At 59.4% G+C, this 15,474-nt stretch overlaps 3 protein-coding genes across 3 annotated transcripts; 2 read left to right on the top strand and 1 right to left on the bottom strand.

Moving 5' to 3' along the window:
• The first annotated feature begins 4,346 nt into the window (after nt 1-4,346).
• Nucleotides 4,347-6,513, top strand: EXOSC5 (exosome component 5). Its single transcript, XM_063422435.1, has 6 exons — nt 4,347-4,524; nt 5,043-5,156; nt 5,747-5,868; nt 5,963-6,103; nt 6,171-6,260; nt 6,348-6,513. Exons 1-6 carry the CDS (start codon nt 4,425-4,427, stop codon nt 6,438-6,440), a joined length of 660 nt encoding a protein of 219 aa, XP_063278505.1. The 5' UTR covers nt 4,347-4,424; the 3' UTR covers nt 6,441-6,513.
• A 793-nt stretch (nt 6,514-7,306) lies between these two features.
• On the top strand, nt 7,307-9,042 carry EMC4 (ER membrane protein complex subunit 4). Its single transcript, XM_063422436.1, has 5 exons — nt 7,307-7,460; nt 7,563-7,662; nt 8,109-8,262; nt 8,707-8,867; nt 8,969-9,042. The coding sequence occupies exons 1-5, from the start codon at nt 7,387-7,389 to the stop codon at nt 9,002-9,004; spliced, it is 525 nt and encodes a 174-aa protein (XP_063278506.1). The 5' UTR covers nt 7,307-7,386; the 3' UTR covers nt 9,005-9,042.
• Nucleotides 9,043-12,501: 3,459 nt separating this feature from the next.
• On the bottom strand, nt 12,502-13,400 carry TOMM5 (translocase of outer mitochondrial membrane 5). Its single transcript, XM_063422438.1, has 2 exons — nt 13,186-13,400; nt 12,502-12,935 (listed from the first exon to the last, which is right to left on the bottom strand). Exons 1-2 carry the CDS (start codon nt 13,304-13,306, stop codon nt 12,901-12,903), a joined length of 156 nt encoding a protein of 51 aa, XP_063278508.1. The 5' UTR covers nt 13,307-13,400; the 3' UTR covers nt 12,502-12,900.
• Between the last annotated feature and the right edge of the window lie 2,074 nt (nt 13,401-15,474).

The raw sequence follows: 15,474 nt of genomic DNA, 5'->3' as shown, positions 1-15,474 counted from the left end.
TTCATTCACAGCTTTTGCTTAATTTTGAAGGAGGAAATTTCTCTCCTAAGTCTAAAATTCTGTTACAGGTATACTCATTACAGCAAATCAGAATGTCTTTGGCTATTCATGACCATTAACCCCTTTCCTCCTCCACAGGGCTCTTTGGATGGGGTTCCTTGGGTGCCTCCAGCATGAGTAATAATAAGGCACAAAATACTGATTTTTATCTTGCAAGCACAGCCCCACCCTCCTTTGTTGTATCTTTTCAGCTTTCTTTACAGTAGCACCAGGTAACTGCAGCTGCTGTGTTGGCCTTTTCCTTGTTAGGGCAGAATTCAGTGCTCACCTGGCCAATTCCACCTGGCATTGTGAGCTACAGAGTGCAGAGCTGTTGTGCAAAAGTTCTGTCAATGAAAACACCACCTGGGCACACACACAAAAACCCCATTATTCTGTTTGGAGCCCAAATGTTTTGCTAATGCTGCCCCATGAAAGCCAGTGCCCAATTCACAACACATCAGGTGAGGCTGAGGTCGGGGCCGGGGCCGGCAGCACAAGAACAAGTGTCAGTGCAGCCCCCCCTGCCATTTTGGCTCCCTCGGCACTGTCCCAGTTACAAGGTGGGGAAAGAAGAGAACTGGGCTTCAGATAGGGGTGAAAGGGACCTGGGGGTGCTGGTCAACAGTGACTGAACATGAGCTCAGTGTGCCCAGGTGACCAAGAAAGCCAATGGCACCTGCCCTGGATAGTGTGGCCAGCATGACCAGGGCAGTGATTCTGTCCCTGTACTTGGCATTGGTGAGGCCACACCTCGAGTACAGTGTTCAGCTCTGGGCTCCCCAATTCAGGGTGGACATTGAAGGGCTAGAGCATGTCCAGAGGAAGGGAACAAGGCTGGTGAAGGGCCTGGAACACAAATCCTGTGAGGAATGACTGAGGGAGCAGGAGTTGTTTAGCCTGGAAAAAGGAGACTCAGGGGAGACCCCATCACCCTCGACAACTCCATGAAAGGTGTTTGTAGCCAGGTGGGCTCTTCTCCCAGGCAACCGCTGACAGAACGAGAGGACACAGCCTCAGGCTGCACCAGGGGAAGGTCTGGTTGGACATCAGGAAAAAATTCTTCACTGAAGGAGTGACTGGGCACTGGAATGGGCTGTCCAGGGAAGTGGTGGAGTCACCATCCCTGGTTGTGTTTAAAAAAAGATTGGATGCGCCACTAGGTGCCGTGGTTTAGTTAATGAGGAGGTGTTAGGTCATAGGTTGGACTTGATGATCTCAAAGGTCTTTTCCAACCTAGCTCATTCTGTGATTTAGGAGCATTCCCAGAAGGAAGGGTGTATGTGCTTTCTGGGTGATCAGAGAGGTGAAACTGTTTTGGGTGCAGCTGGGGAGCCCCATGGTTCAGCCTTGTCTCCATGTGAAGCTGTGACTGGGGTGGGCTTGGGACTGGCAGTCCCCACCAGGCTCTCCATCACAGGGGACCTCGGCCAGGGTTAGGGACAAGATACACAGACAACGGATGCAGGTTCAATGCAGGCTGAGAGCAGCATGGAAACACAACAGTTAAACACAATAAGCAGTATTTTCCTTCTTCCCCTGATGCCTTTGGGGGCCAATGTCCTGTTGTGATGTCACGTGCTGGTGGAGGGTGACAAACCCAAGTGTCTGATTGTGACATCACTGCTGTGATGTCACATCCCTCACTGATTGTATTTGGGCACTGGCAAGGCCATTGTGGCTCCAGCCTGGACTGCTGCCAAGCAAGGCTGTGAGGCCTGGAGAGTTGAGCCAGACATCTCCTGGAGCTGTGTCCTGAGCTGGGGTCTGCCACTGGGATTTGCCACTCCTGTCCTGGAGCATCACTCCATGTCCCAAGCCCTGCCTGGCCTGGGCAGCCGGCACTGCGGCACTTGCAGCACTGGAGGTGAGCTCCGTGGGGAAATGCTCCTCACAGGATTTCTCTGGGGCAGGCAGCGGGGCTTGAGGAGCAGGGACAGTGTCCTCGAGGGGCCTGTACCTTCCTCCCTTCCATGCCCCAGGATAGCCAGTGGCTACGGCCTCTCTCCAGTCTGCAGTGCGTGACATGCTTTGGAAGTGCAACAGAATCACAGAGTCACCAAGTCTGGAAGAGACCGTCAAGATCCCCAAGTCCAGCTGTGGGCCCAGTATCACCTCCAGTGCCAGCAATGGGGAGCCTCCTGTCCTTGTCTCTCGCCTTTGCCCCGCCGAGGGAGAGCAAGGCCACGCAGACGGAGTCCAACTGCCCTGTGTGCCACAACGTGCAGAGCGACACAGCCGCCGTGCCCTGCGGCCACCAGCTCTGCCTGGGCTGCCTGCTGCGCCACACTGCCACCAGCCCCACCTGCCCGCTCTGCGCCAGCCCCGTGCTCAGCGCCCGCTTCTCCGTGCAGGGCCGGAACGACTTCCTGCAGTGCATCCTGAGCCCGCCCGGAGCGCCGCCGGGGCCCGGCAGCTGGGCACGGAGGGCTCTGTTCCACCTGGTCTACACCCGGCCCTCCGACCCGCAGGCAGCGCCGGCCCCGGCTGAGCCAACGTGCGCGGGCCCAGCGGCCAGGGAGGAATTGCCGACCGACCTGTGGACAGAGCTGCTGCACGGCCACGAGCATCTGCTGGACCCCGTGCGGCCCTGGCTGCGGCAGAGCCTGGACGCCATCTACGGCCCGCAGTGGTGGGAGGCCCGGCAGGTGGAGAGCATCGCGCTGTCCACCCTGTGCATCTGCGGCCCGGACAGGGACGGGCTGACCCACATGCTGCAGAGCTACCTCGGGGACTACACGGCGCCGCTGATCCACGGCCTGATCCAAGTCACCCTGCGCCGCTGCAGGGACCCCTGGATGCAGCGGCGCTCCCTGGCGGCCCCCGCGGAGGAGAACGAGAGCACCGGCCCGGCTGCGGACCCCGCACGGCCCGGCCTGAGGGACCAGTCCGGCGAACCAGAACCTGCCCGCCCCGAGGGTCCCCGCCGCCCCCCGGCCGCGGTCGCTCCCGTGGGGCAGGACCGGCCCTGGGCCGTGCCAGAGCGGCACCAGTTCCGGGCTGGCCCGCAGGAGGACGCTTCGGCTCCCGGTCCCTCCGCGCCCCCACGGGGCAGGAACCGCCGCTGCCGGGCGACCTCGCGTTCTCAGAGGAGGAGGGGCCCCAGATCCTGGCACTCTTTGAAGGTCAGAAGGAGGAAACCCAGGAGGAGATAAAAGGCTATTTCCTTGACACAGTCTCTTTCCCCTTTCTCTTGGGGGCCTTTCCACCCTGCCCACCGTTGGCCAGGCCCCTATAGCCCCGGGAGATCCTGCGTGAACCCATGAGGAAGTGACTCCAAAGTGGTGGTGCGGAGAAAGATTCGTGTCATGTTTTGCCAAATGAACTTCCCATCACCTTTCAGAACCCTTCAGTCAACCCATTGACATCTCTCAATTTTTGTGATGGGAAATCATTAGTCATTTCCAAGCAGGGACCTGGGAATTGTCCAGGAGCCCCTGGATGGGCAGGAAAACTCAAAGGGCCAAAGAGAGTATCCCCAGCTTGCTCCCACAATGAAGCACCCTCTGCTCAGGTTGGGTTTATGGATGCCCTAGGCAGCTCTCCCATGGACGTGGGTTGAGACTGGGAAAAAGGTAGGCAAAGGCTGGCAACGGGAGAATGCTGAGGCTGGGAGGGCCTTGGTGGGGCTTTTCCCCCAGATGGCTCAAAGCGTCATGGAGGAGCAGCTGCAGAAGAGGGAGGGGCTGGGAGGTTCGGCACTGTCCGTCAGCCCGACCAGGCCCCTGGAGATGGCACCATTCCCAGGAATGTGGGAAATGTGGAGCGGATCCATTCCGAGGTAGCCCCACATCCATCGCCTGTGCTGGCTGGGTGCGGGTCTCATGTGCCGACACTGAAAAGAGTAGGGTCACGATGCCACGGGCCAATTCCTGTGTCCTGTGGGCATCCCCCGGCCCGTGCCCACCCCACAGCCCCTCACAGCAGCCAGGGCTTCCCTAGCCCCTGTCCCACAGCCCTGGGGAGCCGGCAGGACTCTGTGACAGAGCCATGCCTTTGGCCACGGTCCATCTGTAGGATCCCAGAACAGTTCCGTGACGGATTTTTCAAAGACGATGGAGAACGGATCAGCAGAGAGCTCTGCCCGCTCCGCCAGCGCCGCGGGTGCCTGCCGCCAGTGCCCGCGGGCCGACGGCTGTCCGTCCCGAACGGCCCAACTCCCAGCCGGCCCTGTCCGGCCAGGGGAGCTCCTCCCGGCCCTGCGCAGGCGGAGCAGCCCCGCACTGCCCTGCCCTCCCTTGCCCTCCCTGTAGCCGGGCTGTCTCCGCACGGCCCAGCCCGGCTCCGTGTCGCGAGGGGCGCGGACCAGTCGCGACGCCCGGCGCTGATTGGCTGCCGCATGGCCCGGAAGCGGAAGCGGCGGCGGAAGCGGAGAGACGGCGGTGATGGCGGTGGAGCTGGAGGGCGTGCAGTGCCGGCTGCGGCCCTTCTCCTGTGAGCTGGGGCTGCTCTCGCGGCCCGACGGCTCGGCCGCCTTCCTGCAGGGTCTGTGGGCCTTCCCTTCCCTTCCCTTCCCTTCCCTTCCCTTCCCTTCCCTTCCCTTCCCTTCCCTTCCCTTCCCTTCCCTTCCCTTCCCTTCCCTTCCCTTCCCTTCCCTTCCCTTCCCTTCCCTTCCCTTCCCTTCCCTTCCCTTCCCTTCCCTTCCCTTCCCTTCCCTTCCCTTCCCTTCCCTTCCTTCTCGCAGTCTGTGGGGCTCCGCTCACCAGGGTTCCCCTTCTTTTTTTTACAGAGGCATCTTTTCCCAGCCTTCCCCTCCCGAGACTCTCCTTCCCAGCCCATCCCGGCTCCACTTCCCAGGGCTCCTCATTCCTTCCCGCAGGGTCTGTGGTACTCTCTGTCCCAGGCTTCCCCATCTCTGCTTCCCATAGCTCCCCTATTGCTCGTTGCAGGGCTCCCCTTCTCTCCTTCCAGAGGTCCTATTCCCAGCCTTTCCCACAGCGTGCCAGGACCTCTCATTCCCGGGTAGGGGCCTCCTCAGCATGACCTCTCCTCTCTGTCCCCAGGTGACACCTCGGTGCTGGCCGGGCTGTACGGCCCCGCAGAGGCCAAGGTCAGCAAGGAGCTGCCGGACCGGGCGGCGTTGGAGGTGCTGCTCCGCCCCAAGGTGGGGCTGCCAGGTGGGGACCCACTGTCCTGTCCCTGTCCCAAAATAGGTTCTTTCGCCCAGAGTGCAAGAGTCGAGGTATTTGGTTTATTTACAAGCCTTTATTTGCATTATGCTGTGTGGCAAATCTACAAATTCAGCACAACCAAACCCCTTCATTATGTACTCATTGTAGCAAAGGCATTGGTGTTGGTTTGCTACAAGTTATCCAGTTCTCTCATTAATTAGTATTCTGCCTGCTGTTGGGTAATGATTTCCCTTGCTACTCTCACACTAATTAGCACCACGCTCTGTCTCTAGTCCTTATCATGGGAGTTGTGCCAAATGTCCTTGTGGCCCATCAATCCTGCCCTGCCCATTTCCAGTGTCAGGGAAATCCCTGTGGCTGGGACCTCCCACAGGCCCCAGGTCACTGAGGCCTGTCCAGGCCTGGCCCCACCAGGGCAGTTCCACCGAGCAGAGATTTATCTTTCCAAGGCCTGGGCACCACTGGGAGCTTGGTGGCCGCCCAGTTCCAGGGGTTAAATCTCTTTTCTTGAGGCCCAAAGCTCAAATGATAAAGGGGGTTCCTGGAGGAGCTGTGACACCCTCCTCGTTGTGCAGGTGTGCTGGAGCGCAGCCGGGAGCAGCTGCTGCGCCAGACATGCGAGGCCGTGATCTTGGGGGTGCTGCACCCCCGCACTGCCATCTCCCTGGTGCTGCAGGTGCTGAGCGATGCTGGCTCTGTATCCTTTGCTTTGTGGGACAGCTATGGGGGGCCCTGGGGGCTGGGGGACTCGGAGCTGTTTAGGCTGTGGGGTCCCTTGACACGGCCCCCAGCTGCTGTCCTGCTGCCTGAACGCAGCCTGCATGGCGCTGCTGGATGCGGGGCTGCCCCTCGCCACCCTCTTCTGTGGTGTCACCTGTGCACTGCAGCCCGATGGCACCATCCTGCTGGACCCCACAGCCCGACAGGAGCAGGTGAGCCCTGGGGGGGCACCCAGCTCTGCGTGTGCCCTCCAAGCCCTCCTGACCCCTGTCCCCACAGGAGGCCCGTGCCATCCTCACCTTTGCCATCGCCAGCAGCGAGAGGAAGGTGCTGATGGCCAGCACCAAGGGCAGCTGCTCTGTGGAGGAGGTGAGAGACTCCCTAGGAGGGTTTTGGGGTACGAGATTCTCTCAAAGGGGGACCTTCGCACCCACCCCTTCACCCTGGTCCTGACAGATGCAGCAGTGCCTGGCTGCAGCCCAGCGTGCCGCCACCACCATCTTCCAGTTCTACCGCGACTCTGTGCGCCGCCGCTATTCCAAGTGCTGAGCTGGGGTCACCCTGCGGGCAGCTGGACTGGCCTGGACTCCCAGCACTCAGTAAAGGACCATTTTTCCCTCCACTCTGCCTCTTGAGTCCATCTGGTGCTGACAGGTTCTCCTGAGAGGGGCACACACGGAGACAGGCCTGGCGAGACATGTCTTAGTACCTGCTGGCTCCTGAGACCAGCAGGGTGGAGACACGGACACGCCTTGGGCACGGTCCTGGTGGGACACCCAACATGGCGGCTCGTGGGGGGAGTCTCACACGCGCTGGTACGTCCAACATGGCGGCCCCGGTGTACCGCTGCTCCCGCCAGACCTCCCGGTACACCCAAGATGGTGGCGCAGCTTGGTGGAATTGTATTAGTCCTCTGTTGTGGCCTTCCGAGCATGGCGGCGCCACGGGATGACGTAATCCATGGTTTCCTGGGCTGGGCTTGTGGTCCCGCTACCAATAGGAAAGTGGTATTGGCTGTATCACGTGGTGCGTGGGGCCGTGCTGGCCCGTCTCGCCACGCATGCGCGGTGGTTGTGGCTAGGGGAGGCCATGGGGTCGATGAGGAGGATCGGTGTGGGGGGCCAATAACGAGTCTGAGGGAAGGCAACAGCGGTCCGCAGAGGGGGATATGGGCCGGAATAGCGGGGTTCGGTGGGGTTTTGGGCTCCGTAATGGGGAGCACCAGGGAACAGTAAAGAGGTGCAGGGGGGATTGTGAAAGATGTGAAATGGGGCTGTAATCGGGGTGCCAACCCCTACCAAATAAAAATTATTAGAAACAAAACCCCACACGAAACCATGCCTTCCCCCACTAAAAAAAAAATCTTCAGTCAATACAGAGAACCTGCGCTAGAATGCTGTGGGGAGAAACACGAAACAACGGGAAAACGGGGTGGGCGCGTCTTGACGTCCCCCCACGTGACCGATCACGTGCCTGCCCACGTGACGGCGCGGACATGGCGGCGGCAGCGGCGCTCCGGAGCCGCCGGTTCAAGTGGTCGCTGGACCTGGGGGCGGCGCCGGGGGCACGGTGAGGCCCGGGGGTTCGGGGTTGCGGCTCTGGGGGCTCGGGGTCGCGGCCCCGGGGGCCGGGACAGCGAGAGCTCCCGCTCACCCGTCCCGCTATCCCCAGGCCCCGTGGAGCCGCCGAGGGCCGCGGCCCGCTCGGGTTCGCTGACCGGCAGCTGGGGGAGGGCGGCGTCCACGAGAGCGACAAGATCCTCATGGAGAAGGTGTGAGGGAGCGAGGGGACACTCCGCGGCGGTGAGGGTTGTCCTGTGTCCCCACACAGCCCGGACACCTCTGCAGGAGCGGTCACTGCCTTCGGGGGTGGTCCCTGGGCCGGGTACCCCGCACTCCGGCCCCGCCCGGGGGTAGCCCCTGGCCCAGGTCCCCCCAGATCCCGGGTACTCAGGGGTGGTCCCTGACCCAGGTATGCGGGTGTTTGACATCCCGGACGGCTGCAGGGGACTGGTCCCTTCCTCAAGCCCCCCATCGGGGGTGGTCCCATGGGTGCTCCACACTCCAGCTCCCTGTGGCGGTGGCCCTTCCCCCAGGTTCCTCCCCTGCCCCGGCCGTGTGGGTCCACCCAGCCCCAGGCACGCGTGGCAGATGGTCCCCCCCTGGGTCCCCCCAAATACCAAGTCCCTGTACCCACCCTGGCCCCCTGTCGTTGCAGCGCTGCTGGGACGTGGCTCTGGCGCCGCTGAAGCAGATCCCCATGAACCTGTTCATCATGTACATGGCCGGCAACACTATCTCCATCTTCCCGGCCATGATGGTCTGCATGATGGGCTGGCGCCCGCTGCAGGCCCTCATGTCCCTGTCTGCCAGTGAGTGCAGCTCCCACACGGGGACAGTCCACTGGGTGTCCTGCAGTCTTGTGGATGTCCCCCAGTTCCCTGGGTATCCCACAGTCCCCTGGGAGTCCCGCAGACCCCTGAGTGTCCTCCAGCTCCCTGGGAGTCCCAAAACCCCAAGGTCCCCATAAACTTCCCACAGCCCTCCAAGACTCCACACAGCCCCACAGTCCCCTGGATGTCCCGCAGTTCCCTGGGTGTCCCACAACCCCCCGGGTGTTCCCACAGCTGCCCAGGTCTCCCATAGCCCCACAGTCACCTCCCATGGATGGCAAGATGTCTCCCACAGCCCCACAGCCAGCTCCACATCATTCCCCAGCAGGCCCCCTATGATGCTGCCCACCCCAAGACCCCTGTGCTTGGTCAGTGGCCTGGGGGCCACTGAGAGGCACCCCGGTCCCCTCTGTCCCCTTCCAGCACTGAAGGCCCTGGAGAGCTCAAGCCGTCGGGCACTGCAGGGTCTCGTGTTCCTGGTGGGCAACGGGCTGGGGCTGGCACTGGCCCTCTACAAGTGCCAGGCCATGGGGCTGCTGCCCACCCGCCCTTCCGACTGGCTGGCCTTTGTCACCCCTCCGCAGGTGAGCCCGGGGTCCTGGGGACACCCCGCAGAGTCAGGGGTCCTGGGGTCAGACATCCGGGTCCCCCCACTCACCCCTTCTTCTCTCCCCTGTCTTGACAGCGAATGGAATTCACTGGAGGTGGCCTGATCTTGTGACCCCCTGCGCCCACCCACCAATAAAGGCAATGGCAGGATGGTGGTATCGTTTCTGGGGGGAATTCTGAGGGTTTGGGGACATAGCCCACTGGGGTGGGGTGAACCAAAACACTTGGGCTGGGGACCACTGGGGTAGCACTGAAATCTGTACTGGGAGTGCCCTAGGAACCTTCAGGCTTGCAGTGGGAGCACTGGGAGCTTTGGCACCTGTACTAGGAGTGTATTGGGAGCTTTTGGCCTGTACTAGGGCATGCACTGCAGCTACACTCAGAGCCACACAAACCATATTGGGGAGCATACTGGGAACCCAGGGAATATACTCATGGCCCACACGGTGAGAGCTGCAGCCTGAGTCTGGCTCTGTACTGGAAGCACTGAGTTCATACTGGAAACACTGGGGATCATATCATTCAGGCCATACTGGGATCCTACTTAAAGAGCTGTGGCTCACTAGCATTGTACTGGGAGTGCTGGTGGTATGTTGGAAGCCCTGGGCATGTGTTGGGACTGGGGCAGCCCATTCTGGGATTGTGCCAGAAGACCTGTGGTGCAGGACAGTATTGTACTGGGAGCACTTTGGCCCACACTGGGATGATGCTGGGTGTGCTCACGCTGCTGGTTTCAGCCACATTTCACCACTTTACTTTGGTAGTTTCCCCATTTTGACTGTTTTTTCTTGCCACTTCTTGCCCATTTGTGCCCCATTTTTGCCCTTTTCCCTTGTTCTTTCATACCTTTTCCCCATTTTTGCAGCAATTTCTTCCACTGTTGCTCCTAGTAGAGCCCAAACCTCTGCTTTCCAGTATGGACCAGTGCCTCCCAATGTAACCTCGTGCACTCTCCAGGATTTTGAGTGTGATCCAGGACTTCAGGATGATGTTATCATCACCTAGAGCCCAATCCCAGTATATGCCACCAGCTCCCAGTGCCTTTGCACACCACCCTTGTCTTCCCAGTGGCACCACAGCTGCACTGGGGGCCTGGGATGGGGCAGGGCCTCCTGATGCAATCAGTGCAAAGATGATGTCATGCCTCAGTCAGCTGACCTGGCTGTGGCATGTCTTGGGGTGTCACCAGGCTTGGTGACGCCCCAGCACAGCATTTCCTGATGGCCATACCTCCCACGTGAGGACCCCTGACCATTGGAGCCCCATGCCATTCCCAATGGCCTCCCACAGACCCATCCAGGTTGGAAAATGCCCTCCAGGCCACCGAGTGCAAGCCATGCCCGACCCCCAGCTTGTCCCTGGTGCAGAGCGCTGAGTGTCACATCCAGGCCTTTCTTAGACACCTCCAGGGGTGGGGACTGCAAACCTCCCAGGGTAGTTCCAAGCCCTGACCACCCTTTCCATGGGGAAATTCCTGCTGATGTCCAACCTGAGCCTCCCCTGGCCCAGCCCGAGGCCGTTCCTGTCCCCGTTCCCTGGGAGCAGAGCCTGACACCCCCCTAGCTGCCCCCTTCTGTTACCAACAATCAGTAAAAATAATCCTCCCTGACACCAGTGCAGCATTAAGCAGCAGCCACTCTTCATTCAGCTGGAGGCATGAGGGGCTGTCTCAGAAATACCGTGCTGACCACAGAAAAGGCTCCTGTTCCCAGGCTGTATTTTACATGCACACTCACAGGTTTTCCCAAAACAAACACATGTGGTAACCATTTCCCTGAAGTCATTAACACACATTCCCTCTCACCAGCACATGTGTTCTGTCCCTGGGGTGTCTTAAGTGGTTCTTGATGTCCAGTGACCCCTAACTGTGTCTGACCACTCTGTGAACAGGTGCGACTGTGCCCAGTTAGGAGAAAAGCTGGCATAGCTGACCTAGTTCATTAATTTGTGAGGCTTTGAATCAATGGAGTGTAGTTTCTTTTTCCTTTCCTTGGTTAATGTTTATTGTACTTTTGATTGTGCACTTCCACAGTCTAACGATTTTGCTAAATTAGACTAACCCACCAGGTGCAATCAATTCTTCATCTGGCAACATTGTCAAGGAGTTGTGTAGAGCCAGAAGGTCCCCCCTGAGCCTCCTTTTCTCCAGGCTGAGCTCCCTCAGCTGCTCCTGGGGCTCCAGACCCTTCCCCAGCCTCGTTCCCTTCTCTGGACACACTCCAGCCCCTCAGGATCCTGCCTGAACTGAGGGGTCAGAGCTGGACACATCCCTGGAGATGGAGCACAGGGGACAGTCACTGCCCTGGGCCTGCTGGCCACACTATTCCTGATACAGCCCTGGTGCCATTGGCCTTCTTGGCCACTTGGAATCATGTCCATGAGCCACTGCTCTGGTCTTTCCTGGCAGCTTTCCCTGTCTTACCAGCTGTGAAGGCTGCCCACTCCAGCCATGTCTCCCAGGGGACACTGCACACTAATGCCATGGCCCTGTGTCTGCCCCATAAAGTTTTGGCAGGGCCATGCTGCTCCCATTGGAGCTCAGACACTACTGATCATCCTGGCACAGCAGCGGGTGAGCCAGACTGTGTGGCAGAGTCCCTGGGAATGACACAGCCTGCCCTGGGAAGGGACCCCTGTTAGCAAAACCAGTGGCCTGTAAGGCAAGGAGACACAAATGTGTTTTACAAGTAGGAAGTTTGTGAAGAGACACCTGCTAGTGCTAGAAAATGATACAGAGCTTCTCTGTTGCCAGGTGCACAGAACTGGGATGGTTGGATCATTTGTGAGAATGCCAAGGCACAGGAATAGCTGCTCTGAAGAGCATGAATGTCTGGAGATCCCATGTCGATCCCATGTGGATTTCACATGGATCCAAGCTCAAGCTGGACCTGGGCACACCTTTGTGTTGTTTTACACACTTTCCCCAAGGTCAGTGTGTAACACTCACGCCACATCCACAAAAGCCAGACCCTCAGAGCCCTGCCCCTGCTATCAGCATTGTCCCAAGCATGACCAGGACCTGGTATGTGACATCCCTGGGCCAGAGCAGAAGGAAAACTCCCCTTCTGAGAAAGAGGGGGGGAAAGCATCTTCCTCCCTGCAGCCACCAGGTCACCTGAACATAGGAATGCCCTGGATTTCATTTCCCAGAGGAATCCAGAGCCACATGCAGATGGATAACTTCCCCAGATGCAGCACGCACCCGAGGCTCCAGGCAGGGAGTTTCCAAATGGAAACTCCAAATGGGTTATGGTCCCAAATTAACACCCTGTTTCCAAACCTGCGCTTTCAGGGCTCCCCCTGCCCTGGGGCTGAGGCCTTACCCCATAAGCCAAGGACAGATCCCGGTATTCCTGAGCCAGGACAGCTGGCACAGGATGGCTGGGAGGCACCGAGCTGCCCTGCCCGGTACTGCTCTGTGTTGTAACTCCCTGTCTGACCTGCAGCACCTGGAAAACATCCCCACCTCCACCCAGTGCTCCTCTGCTCTGCCTCCCCTGCCTTCAAGGTGGTTCAAAGGAGTGGCAAGCTCAAGGCAGCAGCTAGGGGAAATAATCCCAGCCAACTCCATCTTACCTAGTGATTACTAAAAATAAAGTGCGACCAGGGCCCAGTGACACAACTGCTCTCCCATTTATTTCAAATCAAACTGTTTGTGAGGTGGATGCAGGGGACACTGGAGGTTGCACACAGACAGGTGGGTGAGGTGGGCTGCCAGCCCGTGACAGCATGTGCCGGATGGACCGGGGCTTTGTTCACACAGCACAGGGAATGTTCTGTCACGAGTCACCGCTTGGCCAGACCACGGAGCGTTGCACGGCCAGAATTCACTGCAGGGACCACTGTCCATGCTGCCAGCCCAGCGGTCACTCCCGGCTGGACATGCTGAAGTGAGACGTTCTGGAATCATTTGGCGCTGGCTGTCTGCCTCTGACACCACGTTTCATTAGCAGCCGGGGGAGAGCAGCTGCGGTTCATCCCGCGGTTCGTGCGCCGGGACCGGAGGGGTCATATACTGTCCAGCTTCTTTAGGATGAAGGGAGCTGAGAGAGAAAACAACGCGGAGTCGGACCCAGTCAGCGGCGAGACTGCTGCGGGTTTGTGCAGCATCTCAGACATCCCGACCCGGCCGAGACACCGCCCCCGCTGTGTCCGTGCCCGGCGGCTTCGGCACGAGACCGAGAAGGGCTACGTCCCGGGAGCTCGGGCCCGACACATCCCGGAAACGCGGCCCTGGGACATGCCGGGAACGCGGCCCGGCACATGCCGGGGCCGGGACACCCGGTCACTCACTGATCCGCAGCAGTGCGACGTAGATGAGGAAGTTGCGGACGGAGGCGAGGACGTCGCGGCGCATCTTCCGCCTGAGCTCCTCCGGGTCCATCTTGGGCCCCAGCCCCTCGATGCGGAACATCCCGGACCAGAGCTCGACCCCGATCCCGATCCGCTCCCGGCGCCGCTGGCGGCCACGCGCGGCGGAACCACGTGACCAGACACGCTGCGCGTCACGTGACCACGGCGGACGCGTGCTCATGGAGCGCGGAGACGGCGCCGGCGCGCGGGGATAGCGCCACTTCCGTCCGGGCGTGAGAAGAGCGGGACAGGGACAGGACTAGGACTAGGACTAGGACTAGGACTAGGACTAGGGTCAGAGACAGAGACAGAGACAGCTTCGTCCCCAGCGTGTGGCAAGCCCTCGGCAGGCACGAGCCGGCCAGCACCCTAGAGCGTGTCACAGCTTCCTCAAGAACCCTCTTTATCATTTGAGCTTTGGGCACTTAGGGCCTCAAGAAAGGAGATTTAACCCCTGGAACTGGGCGGCCACCAAGCTCCCAGTGGTGCCCAGGCCTTGGAAAGATAAATCTCTGCTCGGTGGAACTGCCCTGGTGGGGCCAGGCCTGGACAGGCCTCAGTGACCTGGGCCTGCTGGAGGTCAGCAACACCCGGCCACAGGGATTTCCCTGACACTGGAAATGGGCAGGGCAGGATTGATGGGCCACAAGGACATTTCGCACAACTCCCATGATAAGGAAGAAACTCCTCACGATAGCTCAGCAGCTGTGCTGGGATGGGCTCCGGCTGGGAACAGGTGATCCCAGCAGGGGCAGGGCCTGGCAGTGGCCGCAGGAACCCCCACCCAAACTAGAGACAGACAGCGCGTGGTGCTAATTAGTGTGAGAGCAGCGAGGGAATCGTTACCCAACAGCAGGTAGAACACTAATTAGTGAGAGAACTGGGTAGCTTGTGGCAAACCAACACCAGTGCCTTTATTTGATATAATGTGTACATAATGAAGGGGTTTGATGGTACTCATGCTGGATTTGGGGATTTCTACCCAGCAAAGTAAAAAAACTCTAATTTCTACCCAGCTCAGTCTGTCTCTAGTCCTTATCATGGGAGTTGTGCGAAATGTCCTTGTGGCCCATCAATCCTGCCCTGCCCATTTCCAGTGTCAGGGAAATCCCTGTGGCCGGGTGTTGCTGACCTCCAGCAGGCCCAGGTCACTGAGGCCTGGCCAGGCCTGGCCCCACCAGGGCAGTTCCACCAAGCAGAGATTTGTCTTTCCAAGGCCTGGGCACCACTGGGAGCTTGGTGGCCGCCCAGTTTCAGGGGTTAAATCTCCTTTCTTGAGGCCCTAAGTGCCCAAAGCTCAAACACCAAAGGCTCGCTTTTCTAGGGGAACTGTGGTACCCTGCAAGCTGGATGCTGGCAGCACTCAGAGCACAAGGAGTACTGCCCGAGGTGGACACAGGCTCTAGAAATGCCCGAGAGGGGCAGGTGAGCAGGCAGAACCGCGTGGCTCCACTCAGCATCCCCATGAGATGCCTCTGCTCTGCAGCCAGCCAGCCAGATAGAAAAAGGGCTTTCTCTCAGCTAAGCTGCCTGTGACCCCAGGCAAAGGCAATTATGGAGCAGCTGCTCCCACTGTGCCAGTGATTACAGGGCTAATTGAGCTTTCCTGGCTGCAGGCCTCAGCCAGGTGGCCAAGGAGCAGCGTTCCCAAAGCACCCCACAGCCAACACAGTCACAGGACGTTCAATCCCAGTGCCCGCTGCCAGCGAGGGGGAACCTGCCCAGTCACAGAAGATGTAGCACTGCCCTCCTGAGAGCTTTCCAGTGGAGTCCCAAGGGAAAACACAACACAGCTGCCCAGATCCCCCACTGAAACAAACGCATGGCTGTGCCAGCTCCAGGAAAACTCATTACTTACACTGACAGGTGGCTCTCTCCAGTCTTTGCTAGCAGAAACAGACTGGCAGGTTCCAAGGCCATTTTGGCTGAAAACCAAGGAGTCTCATTGTGCATTTTCTGCCTGCTTTTCCTCCCAGTCTCGCTTCCTGTTGGAAAAGTGGGACAGGGGCTGTTTTCCTGAGCATTGCTTGGGAGGAGAGGAAGAAATGTGAGCAAATCTGGGCAAAGCCAAGTGAAACACGACACAGTATTGAGCAGAGACTGGAGCAAGGAGGGGACAAAAGTGCTGCCAAGGAGCAGTACAGGGAGGCTCTGCCAGGACAGGGACTGGGGAGTTCTTGCCACAAGCTGTTCCACTGGAACCACCCCATTCTGCTTGTCCCTTTGTGA

This window comes from Prinia subflava, chromosome Z (genome assembly GCF_021018805.1).
Source record: "Prinia subflava isolate CZ2003 ecotype Zambia chromosome Z, Cam_Psub_1.2, whole genome shotgun sequence".
NCBI lineage: Eukaryota > Metazoa > Chordata > Aves > Passeriformes > Cisticolidae > Prinia > Prinia subflava.
The sequence above is the reverse complement of the archived record's forward strand: the minus strand, read 5'-3'. Positions and strand labels throughout refer to the sequence as shown.

Excerpts from the sequence above, each read along its gene's own strand:
- EXOSC5 (XM_063422435.1), top strand. The coding sequence starts at position 4,425 with ATGGCGGTGGAGCTGGAGGGCGTGCAGTGCCGGCTGCGGCCCTTCTCC. Across the intron at positions 5,869-5,962 it reads TGCTGAGCGATGCTGGCTCT|CTGCTGTCCTGCTGCCTGAA; the intron begins GTATCCTTTGCT and ends CACGGCCCCCAG. Across the intron at positions 6,104-6,170 it reads CCACAGCCCGACAGGAGCAG|GAGGCCCGTGCCATCCTCAC; the intron begins GTGAGCCCTGGG and ends CTGTCCCCACAG.
- EMC4 (XM_063422436.1), top strand. The coding sequence starts at position 7,387 with ATGGCGGCGGCAGCGGCGCTCCGGAGCCGCCGGTTCAAGTGGTCGCTG. Across the intron at positions 7,461-7,562 it reads GGGGCGGCGCCGGGGGCACG|GCCCCGTGGAGCCGCCGAGG; the intron begins GTGAGGCCCGGG and ends CGCTATCCCCAG. Across the intron at positions 8,868-8,968 it reads CCTTTGTCACCCCTCCGCAG|CGAATGGAATTCACTGGAGG; the intron begins GTGAGCCCGGGG and ends CTGTCTTGACAG.
- TOMM5 (XM_063422438.1), bottom strand. The coding sequence starts at position 13,306 with ATGTTCCGCATCGAGGGGCTGGGGCCCAAGATGGACCCGGAGGAGCTC. Across the intron at positions 12,936-13,185 it reads CGTCGCACTGCTGCGGATCA|CTCCCTTCATCCTAAAGAAG; the intron begins GTGAGTGACCGG and ends TTTCTCTCTCAG.